This window comes from Scylla paramamosain, chromosome 1 (genome assembly GCF_035594125.1).
Source record: "Scylla paramamosain isolate STU-SP2022 chromosome 1, ASM3559412v1, whole genome shotgun sequence".
NCBI classification, from domain to species: Eukaryota; Metazoa; Arthropoda; class Malacostraca; order Decapoda; family Portunidae; genus Scylla; species Scylla paramamosain.
The window spans coordinates 32,189,311-32,209,349 of NC_087151.1; the positions used below are offsets into that span (position 1 = coordinate 32,189,311).

General features: G+C 38.7%; 1 protein-coding gene across 9 annotated transcripts in view; it reads left to right on the forward strand.

Moving 5' to 3' along the window:
- Window positions 1–20,039, forward strand: part of LOC135104054 (uncharacterized) — a 194,082-nt gene that overhangs the window by 169,636 nt on the left and 4,407 nt on the right. For 2 of the 9 annotated variants that reach the window (XR_010270295.1, XM_064010984.1), the window contains 2 exons: window positions 11,933–12,102; window positions 13,235–15,142. Coding sequence is in view for 5 of the 9 variants with exons in the window: in XM_064010984.1 (XP_063867054.1) it covers window positions 11,933–12,058 (126 nt within the window). In the remaining 4 variants the exon portion in view is untranslated. Of the gene's footprint in view, window positions 1–6,153; window positions 6,224–11,932; window positions 15,143–20,039 lie in introns of those variants that run through there. The other 7 variants (XR_010270296.1, XM_064010993.1, XM_064010974.1 and 4 more) reach the window with 5 other exon arrangements.

Sequence of the window (20,039 nt, forward strand, 5' to 3'; positions counted from 1 at the left end):
ACAACACACCAGTGGAACTTATTAGGACCGTATTCTGCAACGCTTCTGCGCCGCACCTCCACTACTTTCAAAAGGCTCTAGTTGAAGTGGCACGGGTTTTCAAGGGCGTTTTCACGGTTCTAGTGACAGATTGACGAAATATCTGCTTTATTAACTGGAGAAACACTCTCGAGAACCAGGTTAATCATCACTGTGGTCTTTGAAAATAGTTGTGGTGAGAGGCAGACCATAGGGTTTCTGAATACGGGCTTTATAGTCAGAACGTGAGGGACCAAGAAGCACAGGTAAGAATGTGGTGCCTTGCCGGGGTAAGTGTGGCCCAGGCAGTGCAGGAACCAGAAGCAGCCGCCAAATGCTATTCAGACTGTGAGGAATGCATGAATATATTTAGAGGCTGAAGGCAGTATCCGGCGTGCCTGGGACACTGGCGTCACGCGCGTCGCGACACTGATGGATCCATGCCATTCATCGTCACCTGCTGCGCTGTGTGCGTGTGGAGTGGCTGTGTGTGTGTTCGCGTGTGTGTGTGTGAGTGTGTGTGTGTGTGTGTATGTGTGTGTGTGTGTGTGTGTGTGTGTGTGTGTGTGTGTGTGTGTGTATGGAGTGGCTGGGCTGTGTGTGTGTGTGTGTGTGTGTATGGAGTGGCTGGGCTGTGTGTGTGTGTGTGTGTGTGTGTGTGTGTGTGTGTGTGTGTGGAGTGGCCGGGCTGTGTTTGTGTGTGTGCGTGTGTGTGTAGTGGCTGGGCTGTGTGTGTGTCTGAGTACGGGTGTTGGAGGTGTTCTTATCAAGCAAGGGGTGGGAAAAATTTTCAATTACTTAACACAATACCTGCAGGAACACGCCATGGAAAGACGTCACTTGTTGTTGTTGATAGTGTTGTTGTTGTTGTTGTTGTTTTTGTTGTTGTTGTTGTTGTTGTTGTTGCTATTACTATTTTTATTGTTATTATTATTATTATTATTATTATTATTATTATTATTATTATTATTATTATTATTGTTATTATTATTATTATTATTATTATTATTATTATTATTATTATCATTATTGTTGTTGTTGTTGTTGTTGTTGTTGCTGTTGTTGCTGTTGTTTTTACTATTATTATTATTATTATTATTATTATTATTATTATTATTATTATTATTATTATTATTATTGTTGTTGTTGTTGTTCTTGCTGTTGTTATTGTTGTTGTTGTTGTTGTTGTTGTTGTTGTTGTTGTTGTTGTTGTTTCTCTTCTCTGACCTCAGAGTGTATCAGTTATCATACTCTGTGAGGATGCTGTCAGCAGAACAGAGGACTTAACACTGAGGGAAAGGCGAAACACAGTGGAAGTGAGTGCAGAAGTTTCGTTACTCGACTCCTGACCACGACTGTGCACAATGTGGTGCCTCCTTCACACGTACTTTGCTGCGCCGATTAAGGACATTGTGTTCCTCGCCCTGAAATGGTGGTGTCGCAGTGGTTACTGTCAGCGATTCCAGCGGGCACTACAACACGCGGCCTCTTTGTGTTGACCTCAGACCGAGCGTTGCACAGACCTACACTCGGAAGTTTTTCTTTTCTTTTCTTTTTTTTTCCCTTGTCGGATCGGGCACTGGGAAATATACGTATATATCTATAAAGTATTATTTAACTCCAGCTACTTGTGGTATTGCAAGACCTGGGAATGAAAACGAAAATAAGAGAAAAGAACTTTATGTTCGGATGTTTTTTTTTTTTCGTTGGGTTAGGCACTGTGAAATGTATACATATGAAAAGTGTCATTAAATCCAGCAAGTTGTGATATTAGAAGACCTAGAAATGAAAACAAGATAAAGGAAAAGAACCGTCTCAATTCTTTAAGACACACTTATTTGTAATCGCAAGATAGTAAAACATATATGATGAAACAACATAGAGGATTTTTATACTGACAGTGGTGATTTTATTCTGCCATGTCCTCCTCCTCCTTCACCTCTCACCTGTTTCACCTCCCATTGTGAACTGCTGTAAACTGCTTGAAAGTATTGCAAAAGTTAAGAACATCCAAGACGCAGTTGTACAGATCGAGGAACTTAAAGCCGCGATTACACTGCTCATAGGCATCGCTGGCCCGCCGCTATTGCCCGGGATTTACACTCTCCTCCACAGACACACCTGGCCAGTTTGTAAAATCTATACTAAATTAACGATGAGTAGAGAATAAACTCAGGAAACTACTTTACAACTCGTTTTAGTATTTTAATCTTCACTATGTCCATAGCGTCTTTACTTTAACATTTTACTCTTTAATTTTCTTTTTATTATTCTTTTATTGTGTCTTGTATTTTTCTATTCGTTTCTGAAATGAGATATATTTGAGTCATTGGAAAGCGTATAATCAAATAAACATAACATAAAAATAAACATAACCTTCATTTGACTCCAGAGAAAAAAAAAAAACAAATATGAAGAGTGGTTATCTAAAAAAAAAAAAAAAAAGTAAATAACAACATTACTACCATTAACTAGAAAAGACGGGAATATCTCTTGATCTATGGAGAGAATAACTTGTCTCTTGGAGAAGGTAAGGCGCCATGAGGTACTGTGGCCCTCTTTAACCCATCCCTACTGCCGCTGTGATTCAGAGTGCCACAGACAGCAGGAAGAGCCCAGTTATTTTGATGTGCGTGTAGCCATCACGGATGGATGGGCCAGGCCAGTGCAGCCAAAAAGGACCAAAAAGGATATGTATGGCCTGTGTGACTGTGGCTTAAGGCTACGCGTGAACCAGTGGAGCGACCGCCGCCGGTCACCCAGACTGTAGCGCCGCCAGGGAGTGTGGAGAGAGAGAGAGAGAGAGAGAGAGAGAGAGAGAGAGAGAGAGAGAGAGAGAGAGAGAGAGAGAGAGAGAGAGAGAGAGAGAGAGAGAGAGAGAGAATGTGTGGTGTGGTTTGTCATGTCACTTTTGTGCGGGGAGAGGAAAGGGCTGGTGCAGAATGTGTGTGTGTGTGTGTGTGTGTGTGTGTGTGTGTGTGTGTGTGTGTGTGTGTGTGTGTGTGTGTGTGTGTGTAGTATATGTGTCTATTTCCTTTTTTTTTTTTTTTGGACAAATACGAATAATTCTTGGACAAAAGCAATTATATTTTGCGTTTGAGCGATTGCATGCCGCTCCCATGGCATTGTCAGTCCCGGCCAGACGGTCATTAGTCTGGAACGTGAAGGCAAAGTAATAATTTCATATTGCCCACCCTCAATTTTGTTATATATCTTTGGAATTTAATCTTGGCCGGGAATTTTTGATTGTGTCGTATTTTTTTCGATTCAATGTGTTTATATTTTGCCCTGTATGTGTGTGTGCGTGTGTGCGTGCATGTGTGTGTGTGTGTGTGTGTGTGTGTGTGTGTGTGTGTGTGTGTGTGTGTGTGTGTGTGTGTGTGTGTGTGTGTGTGTGTGTGTGTGCGTGTGTGTGTGTGTGTGTTTATGAGAACCAATGCATATTTTTTTTTCCATTGCATGTATTCATATTTTGATGAGAGAGAGAGAGAGAGAGAGAGAGAGAGAGAGAGAGAGAGAGAGAGAGAGAGAGAGAGAGAGAGAGAGAGCGCTCTTACCTCCCTTTCCCTCACCCGTTAAGCACCGAGTCTTAGCATCCCGTAGTCCTGGGCTCAGGTGGGGAGAATGGCGCTGAGAGAGAGAGAGAGAGAGAGAGAGAGAGAGAGAGAGAGAGAGAGAGAGAGAGAGAGAGAGAGAGAGAGAGAGAGAGAGAACCTTACTTACCTTCCTCTCCCGCTGGTATATGCACACACTTTAATCACACATTTGCCTTTCCGTGAGTCTGACACCCGCTAACTTGCCGCCACTGATGAGGAGAGCACGGCAAGGCTTCCCTCTCGCTCAGGATCTACATACCTGCCGACGTTCGTGTGTGTGAGTGTGTGCGTGTAGGTACATTGCAGAGGAAGCTGCCACATACTCTTATCCTTTCACTGTGTTTAAGCTTTTTCCTTCAGTCTTACGTCCTTAATTCCTTAGAATCTATCAATTCTCAGGATTTGTATGTGTGTTAGCGAGTGATGGAACTTAAGATTGAGGGAAAATGAGTGGGAATGAGTGCGATACGTTAGTTGAGTGTTGATGATGACTATATGTTTGTGTGTGTGTGTGTGTGTGTGTGTGTGTGTGTGTTTCAAATCACTCATCGTTTTCTATTTGCGTAATATCAGTGTTTACCTTCGAGTTATATTACGTCACTGGAGTTTATAACATCAGTTGCGAAATTTATTAGTATGCAACTAGTATGATATGTGGTATATGTTTTTCTTGTTATCGTGTGATGTTATTTGTGTTTTCTTTGATGCAAAGCCTTATTTTCTTTATATTTTTTCTTTTTTTTTTACTTCTTTTTATGGGAGGGGAGGGTGAAAATTTGATATCGTTGGTTTATTACGTAATAACCACACTGCAGGAGAGGTGAGCGAGGGTAATCTTTTGGAAGCATGCACGCCAAGACTTGTTTGTTTGTCCCTCCATCCGTCACACACACACACACACACACACACACACACACACACACACACACACACACACACACACACACACACACACACACACACACACACACACACACACGAAAGAAACTGTGTGTGTGTGTGTGTGTGTGTGTGTGTGTTTGGTTCCGACTCAAGAACATCGTGTGGTGTGAATTTCCCGCTGATGAAGAGGACGACCCGGCCGCTAAGTACCTTGGTTGTGTAAGTCTTTGTTTTGGCCGCGACTGGCGAGGCTGAAGGGGACTGGAGCCGCAGGTGGACGACTCCCACTTAACCGCGTCGTTAAGTCTGCTAGCGTCGTCTTGGTCCCGCGGCGCTCGCCATAACCCTTCATCACGCTGCGGCGGCGGCGCGACGGAGAAGTATTTGGGTTTACAGTTTAATAGCGAGTATTAAATCACATCAACGGAAGAGCGACGACTTTGGTGGCAGGGGCTTGTGCCTCAGTGGCGGCGGCGGCGGTACAGATATACTCGGTCATCAAATCTTCCTCATTTCGTCCGATGACTACTAAAACTCAGCCAGACACTGACAAGGCGTGCTGAAAAACACAAGAGCACCGGAGGTTTCGGCCATTCCGTGATGTGCTCGTCAGGAGTGGATAACACTATTCACTGAAGATATATACGCGGCTGCCATGACTGAGCCTCTCACGATAACCTCTGTAAATGTTTGGGTGTGAGGAGTTTTCATATTTGTTGAGTTCTTTACGGTTTGTAATGTTACGGTATTTCTTCAGGAAATATCCTCGATAATGTTAACAAACGATTTCCTCATAATGCCTGGAGCTGCTCGCTGCAAGGCCGTGACTCATGGCGGGAGGCAGCTGAGTGCGGGAAGGCCCAGCTGAAGTAGTAACCACCTCTATCCAGATGTAGCTGATCGCGGTAAAAGAGGTCGTGGGTCGAATTCGATTAAGGCCAACGTGCCCTCTCTTGACAAGGCGAGGCTGTGCTTGCAATTTAGCAGCAGTAACAGCAGCTGTAGTCTCGTCACGCCAACACGCAGCCTGCGTGGTGGAGGTGGCACGCACTCTCACGTACAAGGTAAACAGACTCAACGTGCAAACCAACGACACACACCCTCCCTAAGGCACGGACCACACCAGCGCTACGATGGGGGAACACGCACGCCGGTGTGTGTGTGTGTGTGTGTGTGTGTGTGTGTGTGTGTGTGGGTGGGTGGGTGGGTGTGTGCGCGCGCGCTTGCTTGCAATTGTTCATATTCTACACATGGGCGTAGATCGACTAGTAAATAAGGGAAAAGTCAAACAAGCGTGATGGACCAGGCAGGCGGTGGCGGTGATGGTGGTGACAGAGGCGGCGGCGGCGACGGAGCGAGCTGTGACCCACTAGTTCCCCCACACCTACTTTACGCGACATCTATTTGATCCTGACTTGTTTATCACCTTAGAAATAGTCACGTTTTCTTTACGCATGTTTTCCTCTCACATTTCACGTTTCATCACCGCCCATCACACTCCGGGACGTATTGGTCACGCCGCTCTCGCCCTATTGATCTGTCCATGTTTTTGTTTATTCTTCTTGTTTTGCACTCAATGTAAATATATTTTTTTTCCGTGAATTCGTGTTGGCATGTCATAAAAGGTAATGTTTATAATAATATAATGGTGTTGCAGTTCCCGTGGCGCAGCCTTGGTGGGGCGGAGCGAGGCGCGGAGACAGGCTGGTTTACATACGGATGGTCTTGTAAGCAACTCAGGGAGGAAGGAGAGAGGCATTTCCCTTGAAGTATTTAGACGCTGCTTCCCTTTCTAAATGCTATTTTCCAATTCCTCCTCTCCTCCTACGTATCTCCATTCCGTCTTTTCTCCAATATTCTCTATCTTCCTTCCCCACCTCACTCTCCACTTTCCTTCACTATCTCGTCATCTCCCGGCGGCCGTTTGTCGTCGCTCGCCCTTTCTTCCATTAACGCTGCTCGATTATGCTTCCTTTACTTCCTCCACCATTTCCTTTTTACAAGACAGAGAGAGAGAGAGAGAGAGAGAGAGAGAGAGAGAGAGAGAGAGAGAGTGTGTGTGTGTGTGTGTAATTTAGTTTTATTTTAAGATTAAGAGCATTGTCATGAAGAATTTGGCAAGTTTACAATATTTTTATCTTATTCTTGGTATAATGAGAATAAGTGTAACGAGAGAAGGCGTGTAAAAGAAACAAGAAAATTATTATCGAGGTGAAAAATTCTTGAACTCACTAAGGTCTGGAAAGACTTGTGTCATCAACCTTATTGTACTTATAAGCAACAAACTCCAGCATTATTAAGGGCAACAATAAATTGAGGAGTCGCACCCACGCTTTCGTAAAAGAAGAAAATCAGAGTGCAAGAAACGTTCTGGCGAAAGCGTATCGAAAATCCACAACAATTTGTCTTCTTGAGTTGGTGTTTGGCGATGAGGAAGTAATGGTGACGGACACAGGGCATCACCACACACTCGGTAAAGGCGACCACGCGTATTCTTTTATTTCCTCCTAGATTGTGTGTGGGAATAAAACCACTTACGTTCCAAATTGAGGAAAGAAAACAATGAAAAAAAGTTAAAAGCAGGTCTTGGGGTGTGTATTGGTGTAATATTCAGCAGTTGTGGCCAGGCCTGTGGTAGTATTCTGAAACGCTTTGCTCTCTTAAGATTGTTTTTTCCTGTTAATAATGTAGAAATCTTGTTAATTTGTCACTAGAACCGTAAAAAAAAAAAAAAAAAACATTCTTAGAAATCGGTGGAACTTCAATTAGAGCCTTTTGAAAGAAGTGGAAGTGCGGCGCAGAAGTGCTTCAGAATATGGACCTCACTGTGCTGGTTTGGCGTGGTACTGGCGGGCACACATTGCTGCCAGTCTGCCGGACGTCCCTGTCTTGGTAATAACTCGGTAATTACGAACTGCCAGTCACCGTTACTCAGTTTTTTTTTTTTTTTTTTTTTTTACATCATACAAATGAATGTCTGCCTGTTTACGTTGTATATCAAATTAGCATTTAAAGAATTACCGTGCTGCTGTTGTGTAGCGAATAACCGTAAATTGATTGTGAATTCGTGACTTTTTAGTGATGGGGATGAGGATGAAAAATATTTGTGTAGAACAGAGAGCTTCGGAAAAAGCCGAAAAGTGCTTGTCCACCAGAGGGCGATACACTGGCAGGGATACACTAGGATACACTGGTGGGGATACACAGGGATACACTGGCGGGGATGCACTGGGATACACTGGCGGGAATACACTGGCGGGGATACACTGGAGGGAAAACACTGGCGGGGATACACTGGCGGGGTCACAGTGGGCGGTGTGTGGGTGTAGTGCAGGACATCACCATTCATGCGAGACAAGCTACACGTGCACACGAATTTATATAATGGACAACATTTTGCGAATTGGTCGCAATTAGAGTTTCATGTTTTTCTGTCGCATTAGCAGGTAAATGGAATGTTTTCCTTCGATACTTACTTGGTCGTTTGCAAATTACAAAAATTACAAATATTTCATGGTAGTTTAATCATGTAAATTGAATGCAGAGTTTTACATGCGTGCCATGCATGCTGTATAATACTACATACATGTACGTATATTCGTGCATGCGCACATACATACTTTAAGTGTGTATGCATAGTATATAACTGTGTACATACTCATTATCATCATACTACATCACTGCAGGACGAGGGACATACGGGCCGGGAGTTTTACCCGTAAACTACCGGACTACATAATGAAAGCACTCAGGAGATAGGTGTGAAAGGAAACAGGATATAGAGATATTAGAAAAGTAAAAGAAAAGCAACTCCACTATATTAGTAGTACATTCATAAATACTCAAATATACACAGGGTTCAGAACTCTACCGAATATTTCATACATGGCAGAAAACTAATTTTTCTCTTGTTTTGTACTATGATATTTTTTCCACGTTATTTAGTCCATTTCAGATGGACTCATAGCTATCCCATTTCCTTAGTCTTTTTTAGGGGGGTAGGAGTGGAAGTATATATATATATATATATATATATATATATATATATATATATATATATATATATATATATATATATATATATATATATATATATATAAAATCTTTGTAGAAATGTTACTTAAATGAGCAATAAGAAAGCTCATTTATACTGTATTGAGTCACTTACGTGTATTTGAAAGGACATGATTTTATGACCTATTAGTATTGTGTATTTACCACAGCAGTATGTAAATGGTGATTGAGTATAATAACACATGAAAAGAGAGAGAGAGAGAGAGAGAGAGAGAGAGAGAGAGAGAGAGAGAGAGAGAGAGAGAGAGAGAGAGAGAGTACCGACCGTAGCAACTCGACAAACTGTGACAAATGTATCGGAAATGAGAACCGAGTTTAAAATTCTCGCCCGTTCATTTAAGGATCGAACCCTCTGGGCGGCCTGCAGGGTTACGATGCCATCTGGTCTTGGTAACCCCGCAGCTAAAGGTGATATCACTTATTCACTCGTTTTAACAATCGTTTGTACCAAACCCATCAGTGATGAACGAAAACGAAGGAAAGAGATAATACTAATCAATAAATCGATTATCATTCATTTTAATTATGATAAAGTTGTCTTGGAGAGAGAGAGAGAGAGAGAGAGAGAGAGAGAGAGAGAGTCGGTGCAAAAGAGCAGAGGATATCTTGTCATTTTGCTCATTACTGGTATGAAGAATATAATTTCTTTTCCGAAAATTTTGGTCCCATCTGTGTGCGTTAGTCGATTTATCAAAGTAGTAGTCAATTTACAAATGTTATCTTTTCATCTTTGTAAAATTGTTTTTTTAACTGAGCAATAAGAAAGCTCATTTATACTGCATTGGGTCACTTACGGATATTTGAAAGGACGGCTGTAAAACGAAGCATCAACACTGACATGATCGGGAAACAAACTCAGACCGTGGTATAAGACGTGTTAGTTTGGTTACTTTCCCTTTACTAGGAGATAAAAATGTTCTCATAGAATACCTATGAATAATTGGAAATTATTTGATGCTAGTAACAAGTAATAGATAGTTCTGAGGGCAGAGCTATGTGAGGGACGTCTGGTGGCGTAGTCTGTAACCTGTAATTTATTTTATTTAATATATAGATATTTTTATTAACTATTTAAGCATTATCAGTAATAACCTTATGCTTAGCAGTAAATAATGAAAAAGACAAAAAAAAAAAAAAAAAAAAAAGACATGGACAGCATAAAATGCAGGTCGAAGTAAAGAAAGTTTACAGCGCTTTTGAGTCTTGAGATTCGAAACTTGATATAGTTCCGAGACCTTGAGAATTTGACCAGATAGGGGTGAACCGTGGCTGGAGTAGCTGGTGTGTATCTGTAAGCTTTTTGTTTGTGATTTTTATACTTCTTTTTACAGTTGCTTTGTATATCATTTTTTGTAGGTATGTTCAGTGTCTGAGGAAGAGGTGAGTTTGATGAGCCTTGTGGATTATATGTAATAAGCCACTGAAATGTGTGTGTGTGTGTGTGTCCAGGGATCCATGTTTGCTCATCAGGAGAGGCGAGTTCACCCTCAGGCTCAGGCACCAAGTAGTTCAATCAACCTGTGTGCGGTGTGGTAATGGTGTGTGATCGGGTAGTATATATAGGATTGCTCCATGTGTGATATATGGTAAAGAACAGTAGCAGTCTACCACTACAATAGAATGATTACAAGGGAAACGGGGTAAAGGTGCAGCGAGGTGAATAGAAACCATAATAAGGGAAGGTTTATGCCCGAGTCTGTCAAAAGTTCTGGTATTTCTTGATAAGAAGTCCGCTCCACCTCCATTCCCCCCAACCCTGGGTGGGGGGTGAAAAATAAACTATAAGGGTGTTAAAAATATAAGGAAATTTACCTTAATATTTCGGATTTCCTTAACCTGTCCCAGCTTCTAGACCCGCCCCCCACCCGATCCCCCCGCTTGGACATTAACCAAACCTAGTGTGTAACACGGACGTGACATTCTCATTCACTAAAGTTTTTGATGTTAAAGGTAGTAGCAAGGATTTTACTGAAATCCCTAAGGATGGAGGATGACTGAGGTAAGGAAAGCTAGAAGACTTTGAACAGATTGCCATTCACTGAATGTACTGATGATAAGAAAGAGGGTAGTCTGAAAATTAAAGTCTTATGTCTGACTCTACGCTTATCAAATGCTGTTGATATGTGACAGTGAAAGTTTCACAAAAATTCCTAAAAGTGGATGATCTAGACTAGATTCAGTAAAGCCAAACATAGAACACCCACAATGGAACCCATACTGATCAGATTTAAAATTGGAAAGTGATAGAGATTTGAAAATCTTTCTTAAGAATACATTCAAAACTAGAAATACCGGAAATTGGAGTAAGAGGGTAGTTTGAAAGATCAGAGTGGTCACCCTTTTAAGGAATGTGCTGAATGTAAGTAAACTTCCAGTAGGAAGGAAGGGTTGATGACAGTTAGAAGAGTTTGACCGGGCAAGGTGTGAGAATGGAAGCACTATTGAGGGGAACAATATGAGGGTCCATAACCCTTCCAAGGGCTAAAGCCAGTTATGGCATGGAAAACATCATTGGAAGGATCTTGATGGTAGACATGAAATTGAGGTAGATGAGGTGGCATTGGTGCTGTCAGGTTGAAATTGAGAAGTGAAAGTTATTGATGTTTTTGGCTCGGTGCCATAAGTTGAGGAAAGTTCTGTGTGTATATATATATATATATATATATATATATATATATATATATATATATATATATATATATATATATATATATATATATATATATATATATATATATATATATATATATATATATATATATATATATATATATATAATTTTTTTTTTTTTTTTTTTTTTTTTTTTTTTTAATGGAAACAATTTGTGTAACAAATTTGTCAAAATTTCAAAATGCAATATTATACAACAAAAGCTGCCATCTGGCAATAATTGGTGCTATGTTGCAAATATGTACCAAAGTCCTGAACACATTTGCATCCATATCCATGAGGATGTCACAATTTGATATCAGCTGTTTTGTAGAAACTGGCATCCACATCTGCATCCACAAAATACATACACATGACATTCACATACACATCAGCAGACCTCTGAATTTTGATATCTGATGCATCTCTATTCCAGTATCAGAAAGTGGCTGCACAAATTATTACCTCTATTACTACAAAATTTGTCTTGTAGAATAACTTCAGTTTGCTAAAAGATCTCATTGCATCATCAGACTGATTTTTTTTTTTTTTTTTTACCAGTATAATGTCCTCCCTCAATCAGATTTTCTGTGCATGTTCCTCTTTAAAGATTAATTTTGGAGTTGGTCAAACTTTAACTTAACATTTGAAGTGTTCGTTACAGAGCTACTGTGTAAAGTAGTAGTCTGACTTGGTAATCATTATGCCCACAGGATCACGCCATGCAGAGAGCAGCAGTTCTCCCCACACTCTCCACCCAACCATGGCCTCTTTTCTCATGGCGGCAACCCTCCTGGTGCAGGGGTTGCTGTAACCTGAGCCTCCGTATCACTGCCTAGGTCTTGCATTAGTCTGAGTCTTGCTGTATGTGCTGCCCAATAAAGTAAGTCTGTACTGTTTTTTCTCTTCTTCCAAACTTCAAGATTTGGAGGTTGGTGGTGTGTGGTGATGAATCACGCAATAGAACAGTTCCCTAGGTATTTTTTTAGAAACATGAATAAGTTTATGGAGGGAATATCACTAAGATTTAAATTTACTATGTTTGGAATCATTGAGAGTGCATCTGAAAGATGTCTTTGACTGCTTCAGTAACTGACTGAATGTACAGTGCTTCATGGGGGATTATGATCTTGTTTGGTAAAGTGATGGTACCAAAGGTAGCCCATTGTCAATATTCAGATTAGATTAATGTGAAATAAATACTAACATATCCAAGAAAAATTGTTTGTTCATCACTTTGTTGATGAAAATTAAATAAACTATCACAAGTTTGCAAACAGAGAAAGGGTCCCTTAGCAAAATTAAATATGTATGTGTTCAGATGACAGGAAATGGAGAAAATTATATAATTCACAATACTATGAATGCTGTTCTTGTGTAAGAAGGAAAATGTTGTACATATAGAGCTTTCCATGTACTGTCAGTAGCCAGTATGTGGATTGATCTCGGTTAAAGACTAACTTGAATCATTGTAGGATCTTGAAATGCCCTTAGATGCAGTTCCATAAGGAAGATATATATATATATATGTAGTCCTTTGTGCCAAGATGAAGTTTACCTAAATTGCCTATGTAAGCCCTCTGTGATCTTGACCATAAGAAGGCTTATCATTCTTATGGAGTCTCTACCATCTTGAAGAACAACCCTTCCATGCTCGCATCTTCCCAATAGTTATTTTTTCTTATCAATATATTCTAGTTTACATGTAACTTATTTCAATGAGTGACTTTCCTGTTGTCAAATTTTCATTGCAGTTTTATTTTCAAAGTTCCTAATGGGGAATATGAACATCTTTCAAATGACAGCCTTCTGTTTGACCTTCATTTTATATTTTTTTACACAGTGATCACTTGGCAGAATGAAAATAACTTATCTTCTGAGTAGCTGAAATAAAAATTTTGCTATTAAATTAAACATTTTGAAAGCTCTAAATTTAATTGGTCTGGCCTATATCATTCATTTTCTATTTTTACCCACATATTTTTCCTCTACGCTGTTTACTTTTTTTCTGGCAGAGTTGCTGCTACTGTGGTAGATTGTGGGAAGTGCTCATCTGCTACATTTGTTCCATCAGTAGCTTTATATGATTTTCAATTGTCAGTATGCAGTCCACTTATATGCTGATTATTTTACTCAGGGCCATTGACAGTATTGATAGGCAACCATCATTATTATTTTTCTTATCATAATTCCTGATGAGCTTCATGCACAATCCATAGCTTCTGATCATAATTGTTTCTGAATGGGACTGATGTAATTCCTTCACAATTCTATCAAGTAGATACATTCTTCCATCCTCCTATCTTGAAGAACACTTGGCCAACACCCCAGCACCACCATACTTTTGCAGTACAAAGGTTTTATCCATCACTGTATAGAGAATGGTTCTCATGCACGTGGTTAAGAGAAGGAATCACGACAAACTTCCAGGCAGGGTAGAGACAAGAGGTATTTGCCTTATCAGTTACCTTTCTTGTGCTACATTTTCAATTTTTCTTTTTGCCATAGCTTTTCTTCTTTTGTTTTCACTCTTCATTTTTTTTTTGCATTATTATTTTTTTAGTTATTGTCTGCATGAATTTACTGCTTGATGGCCTTACTATGGAAAACAAACTTGCTGTTGCTCTTATTCTGTTTATGATACAAGTGCAAAGTTTCACCAGGATCTTAACTGTGTGATTCCTTTTGTAGCAGTCTGTCTTCTTTTATTTTTGTCTTGTAACTTTAGACTCCAGCAAGAGGAGGAGTGGCAAGCCACAGAGGGAATTACTGACTTACCTTCTTGAGACTTTCATTGAATGTGTTTTATATTTATACCTTCCTGTTGTAAATAAAAATCTTGAGTATATCCACAAAGTATGATGGAATGAAAATACTGATTTTCTTTAGCAATGGGGAAAGAGAGACTATTCATGAGATAATGTAGCAAGTCTTGTGCTGTGAAATTGTGTGAAGGGTGAGGTATATTAATTTGTAGCAAGTCTTCTGCTGTGAAAGTGCATGAAGGGTAAAATGTTCATTAATTTAAGAAGAATTAAGTGTAGTCTTGGAACACAGAGAGAGAGAGTGTGGTGAGAAATGAGAGGAAATGAAACATACTGGAGGGAATCAGTAGGAGCAGGAGAACTGAGATAATCATCATAAGCTGTTTTAATCAACAATGCAGCATGTACTGATTTCATGACCATTGTTCCTTTTATTTGTTAACTAGTTCTTCACATGTTAGCAGATCCACACACTTATGTAAAGACCAATAGAGATGAGAAGAACTCCTAAGTATGGAGTATGAGGGTGATTACATTATAATTGGTACTATTTTAGTAATATGGTTGGTTCTAATTTTAGTAATATGGAAGTTGTAAAAGTGAGATTAAAGAAATCACAAGATGTGTAAGGTAAGAAGCTGGTCATGATGCAGCAGATGGAGATATGAATATGTTTGTTATTTAAGGAAGGGATGGAAGGTTGAGTGAATGTGAGAGCTGTCTTTAGTGTGTGTAGTTCTCATAGTGTGTAGTGCTGTTTTGAATGTCAGTAAGCTAAACAAACACCTGCCCAAGATATGGAATGAACATAGTGATGTGATTGGAGGATAAGATTGAAATACTCTTCATTAAGTTAGAAGCAGGTGAGAGTGCTACATCAATAAAGAGAATATTTAATGCCAACATAATTTGGAATTGTGAAAGGCCCATGGAAATATCACCTTTTCCCTAACAAATGACAATACTGTTAAACAAAGCTGCATATCATGATAAAAAGCCAATAAAAAGGCAACTGTGCTGTTTTTCATTATTATTTTAATTCATTCATGACTGAACTTTCACATGCTATGGAACTTTGTCCCATCTACCTGATTATGGTAAGAATGCCTTATTTTCTAGTTTCCATCTTAATCAGAACTTGAATAAAAAGTATTCAAGTATTCAGAGGAGTCTATCTGATTATGCCTATATTTATTCATATACATGTTGACATCTTAAGTAGTATTTTCAAGTTTTGTGATTAGTCAATTTCAACAATTCCACTTGCTGCATTATTGCTGAATGCAGCAAAATTTTATTTATTTTTTATTTTTATTTGTTTATTTTTTATTGTTTTTAATATTTCAAACCTAACAGGGGTATTGACACTTGATTGTTTATGTATATAGGTATAGCTCCTTTTCCTTGTACAGTAGTTGTCTTTCAACAAGAATTCCATCTTTATTATCACTTACTTGTACTTAACTTTGACTAGTAACAGGCCATTTTCTTTCTTATAGGATGTCTTTTTCTTATTAAATAGAAGTAAATAATTGGAAACCACTTTCAGATCATCTTGTATCCCTCATTCATGTCCAGGAAGCCCTCAACAATGGATAGTTGTGAGAAATTCCTAAGTTTCTTTGATATTCCAGTCTTTAAGAACACATGATTTATCATTCTTTCTTCATTTTAAATTCTTCTTTGGCCTATACTGCTGGTAGGCATTTCTGGTGGAACTTAATTTTATTTTTTTTTAGGGTTAGATGGTCATTCCTTTCCAAGCTTTGGAGACTTAAGTTGGTTGACAGATGGTGATACAGGCAGATTTTTAGTGACTCGCTTTCATGGCGCTCACATCACTTCCTGATGCCATTGCTGTTGAATGTAGGGTTAATAGGAAGCTTGTGGATATCCTATAGCCATTCAGCAATAGCTTGAAAGATGACCAGTTTCTGGCAGAATTCAGATCACTAAGATCACATGCATGCACTGACCACTCTGCCAGTGATCAGTATTAAATTCCCCATTTCAATCTTACAGCAATACTACATTGACATTTGCTTCAGAGCTCCGTAACTCTCACCATAACTCTAGAAATTAATCTCTCTTCTTCATATATTTCAATAGCAGATCCATCTGCACTCAAATACCCATGGTTATTGTTCAGAATAAGTTTTACTGTTATCAATCTACAGCCACAAAAGTGGCAAAACTCTTGAGCCATCCAAATTTGTAAGGGAAAAGAACAACATTAAATGAAGTCGAGCCTTCTGGACTCCCTTTCAGATGATTGCTTTCAGAACTATTTAGTTGTTATGAAGTCATTGAGAGATAGAGCTCCAGTACTGGCACAGTCATGCAGTCCCTGGTAATTATTTGTAAACTATGAAACATTCAGAAATTTTTTGCATTTTCTGCATTGGATATAGGCACATTCTTTGTTTCCTTGATACTATATTGAAATCTTGGAATATTTTCCCCATGAGATTGCTCTCCTCTGATCTAATAATCATTAACATGAAGGTTTACAGCTTGCTGAAGTAACTTTTATTCCCACCAGACTGGATGCAGATCTTTGATCCAATTTTTCAGTAGTACTTCATGGGTTCGAATACGTGAGCTTGAATTTTTCATGTGTTTGTCCAGCAGTTCCACTGTATCTGTTGAAAAAGGTAAGAGTTATCTTCTCAAATTAAAAGTTAAGTAACTGTTTAACAGTGATTCAATTTTGATAAATCCAATACCAGCCTGTGTTTACAACAGCCTTTAAGTCAAGTATGCTTGCCATTCATTTACACTGTTATGTATTTTGTTGTTATTCAGTCTTGGTAAGTCTTTCTAAATTAATTTACTGTAGTCAAATTTTATTTGTTTATTCTCAGAAATGCATTTCTACTTATAACATGCATTGCACATTGCAACAAATTTTATTTTAAATATTTTGTTCATTAGTGAAATATTTAGTGTTCTTAATAGTTATTATAATGCTATTCATTTGGTAAATTTATTTATGCACTTAATTGCATTTCACTAGATTTTCCCCTGCTCCCTTCCCAGTCAGCATATAATATCAATTTACTGTAATGAAGCTGCAAAAATACTTCATGTGACTTGGTTATCCTTCATCAGTGGATATATGTATAAAGACAGATACCCCTCATGCATTATTTGTACTTTTCTCCTTTTTAATCATTCTAGTATTCCATCTTTGTTCATTTATCCCTTTCTTGAATAGTTGAACCCTTTCCACATTACCTTCCTTTTTGTTCTTTACTCCCTTGATGCACTCATTCCCTTCATAGATGAATCTTCCCATTTCCTAAAATATAGCACAATTGTCTATCATATTGTAGTGGCAAGACAGTCAAGGTTGACCAAAAATCCACTTGGGTCTTGGATGATATATCCAGGCCTCCACATCCAAAAGGGATGTAGCAGCAGTAAGGCAGGTTTTCAGATACTGCTGTATAACACTGTTTTCACTATTCCCCTTAGTGGTTGGAAGTGGAGAAGACCTTTTTTCATCACTGGAAGTAAGGTTGAAAGCTGTATTTGGCAAAACATCACTGTGTCCGAGCAGATAGCCAGCAGTGTCTTTAAATGCTTCTGTAAAATTTTATTTTTGGTGTTTAACCCCTTTGGGTAAAGAAGGCCTCATATGACTTAATTAGGAATGTTTCTGACTTGTTTTCACCATGAGTGGCCTGCCAAGCATTCTGCTCTTGACGGCAGCATCTCATGATATGATAGTTTCATAAGTTTTTTGCACAATCTGTTGTGTTCTTTCACTTTGCAGCCACTTTTTATCCGTCTCTGACATGTAGCTAACCATCTCATTTGAGTATCCAGGAACAGGTGTCAGAATAAATTAGATGGGAAGTTGCTTAATTTTGGGTCAGAATCTTTGCAGGTGATAACATGCTTTTTTTCTTTATTTTTTTTTAACGTGTGAAAAAGCTTACTAGAGATATTTTCTTCAAGTGTGAGTACATTATTCACATGGTATTTTGACAGGTCCAGTAATTTTGCCATCTGAGGACACCTGAACATAGCTGTACTGTCATTAAGTGATAGTTTTACTTACTGATTGACCATCTTATTCTTGACTTATTTAATACACATTGAAAACTGACTGAATATTGTTGTCATGATCTTTATTTTTGTGTAAGATACTTTATTATTTATTTCTATCTTCATAAGTCGATTTCTTACATATAAATGAGTTTTGGCAGTACAAAATTGATTTAAAGCTCATAATAAAACATAATAAGAATATATGGTCCAATCCAGAGGTGAGAACATTGACTTATTTGTATCTGACACCAATTAATTAGTGCCAGACTTTGGCTTAGGTCTGATGTAAACAAAAGTGGTATCACCTCACCAAGTGTGTCTTGAAGCTTGCTTTGAAGTGTGTGTGTGGGTGTGTTCACATCTAGACGTTGCCTTGCCAGAACAACCCCCAGACCCCAAGCCATCCCTTTCTTACCACATCTTTATAGAATGTGTTCATCTTACTAACTTTTTTGTATTTTTGTAACATTCTTACAACCAATGTATTGAGTAATGTTCACACACTATCAACACTGTAATATTATATTCTTATTGGATGTGTGGATGCCAGTTGTCTGCTGAAAAAGATATCATCAACCATTGTTATACAAAAAGCTTCCCTACATAACTACTGCAACACCTATCACTCCATGATCCCAGACTCTAGCCCCATCCTTCTGGCATCCTATTCAGAACTGCCATTTGTTGATGAAGTGTTATAGTCTTGTGATTTGAATCAATGACTGAGCAGCAGGCTTCAGGACACACTTGGTGAGGAAGCCACTTTAGTTGCTTGCTGTACATTATCACCTCCCTCACTCATTCTTACTCCAGTCATTCATGATGACAGCATAGTCTCACTCTGTTCACTGTATGCTCAAGTAGTGCATGCTCATGGTTTGTTCCTCTTTTATCCATTTATATTAGCCTGGATGAAGATCTAGTCTATGGAGTTCACTTTTATAGAAAAACTTTTCACTTGCTTAGCCTGAGTTTAAAGGTGACCAACTTGTCACAGGATACATTAACAGTAAAACCTGAATTATGAGAATGTTCTTTCCTTGCACTGAAATTCAACTTATGTGTTATGAAAGAGGTGAGAGAATTTTAAAAGAAAAAATTTTTTTCTCTCTCTCTCCTTGCATGTGAATGTTCTTTCCTTGCACTGAAATTCAACTTATGTGTTATGAAAGAGGTGAGAGGGAATTTTAAAGGAAAATTTTTTTCTCTCCTTGCATGCGACTCACCATACTCTTCCCTTTAGTTGCTTTAGGCTAAGCTGATCCAGAAGCCACACCTTCCCTATCCCCCCTTTCAGAGAAGATGGCTGATTGGTGCATTTGTAATGGTGATTGATGCCACTTAAATTTTAATTTCAATCACCTTATCCATTAGCATTTCCCTAAGTTGGTTTTCTAAGGCATCAATGCAAAAGCAATTATAATACCAGGGTATTCAGATTTCAGAAACATTGTGCAAACAAATGACATTTACATTGCCACATCTACATGTGCCATTCAAGACTTTGCCCATGTCAGCAGTCATATGGATGCATTCATATAAAATAACAAATACCATTGATTTCCACAATTTCATGTAAATGGTTAATACTTCATGTTATTATGGTTCTTGTATTGATATCTGAAAGTCAGCTAACTATGAGGCTTATTAAATTAAAGTGACTGAAAATATCTTAAACATCTTAAAAGAAAAAAAAAAAAAAACTTGGTCAGTGGCAAGAGCATATATGTATCATCTAGTTGCCCCTGTGAAAGGGGTGAACACAGGGGCGTGGCTTAACAGTCAGCACCAAGTGACATTAGAAATCCGTCTGACATGAAGCTCACATTGTTCAAACTGGCAATTTTCTCCTCAGCTTGAAAAAATTGGCCTGGGAAAAATAACTTCATGGCATCTTAGGATAGCCAGTCATGTTTTTCTAAGTATAGAATAATGGATTCAGTGCTTGACATATTGACAAAAGAAAAGTTACCATTTGTGACTACTCCTTGCTTTGGCT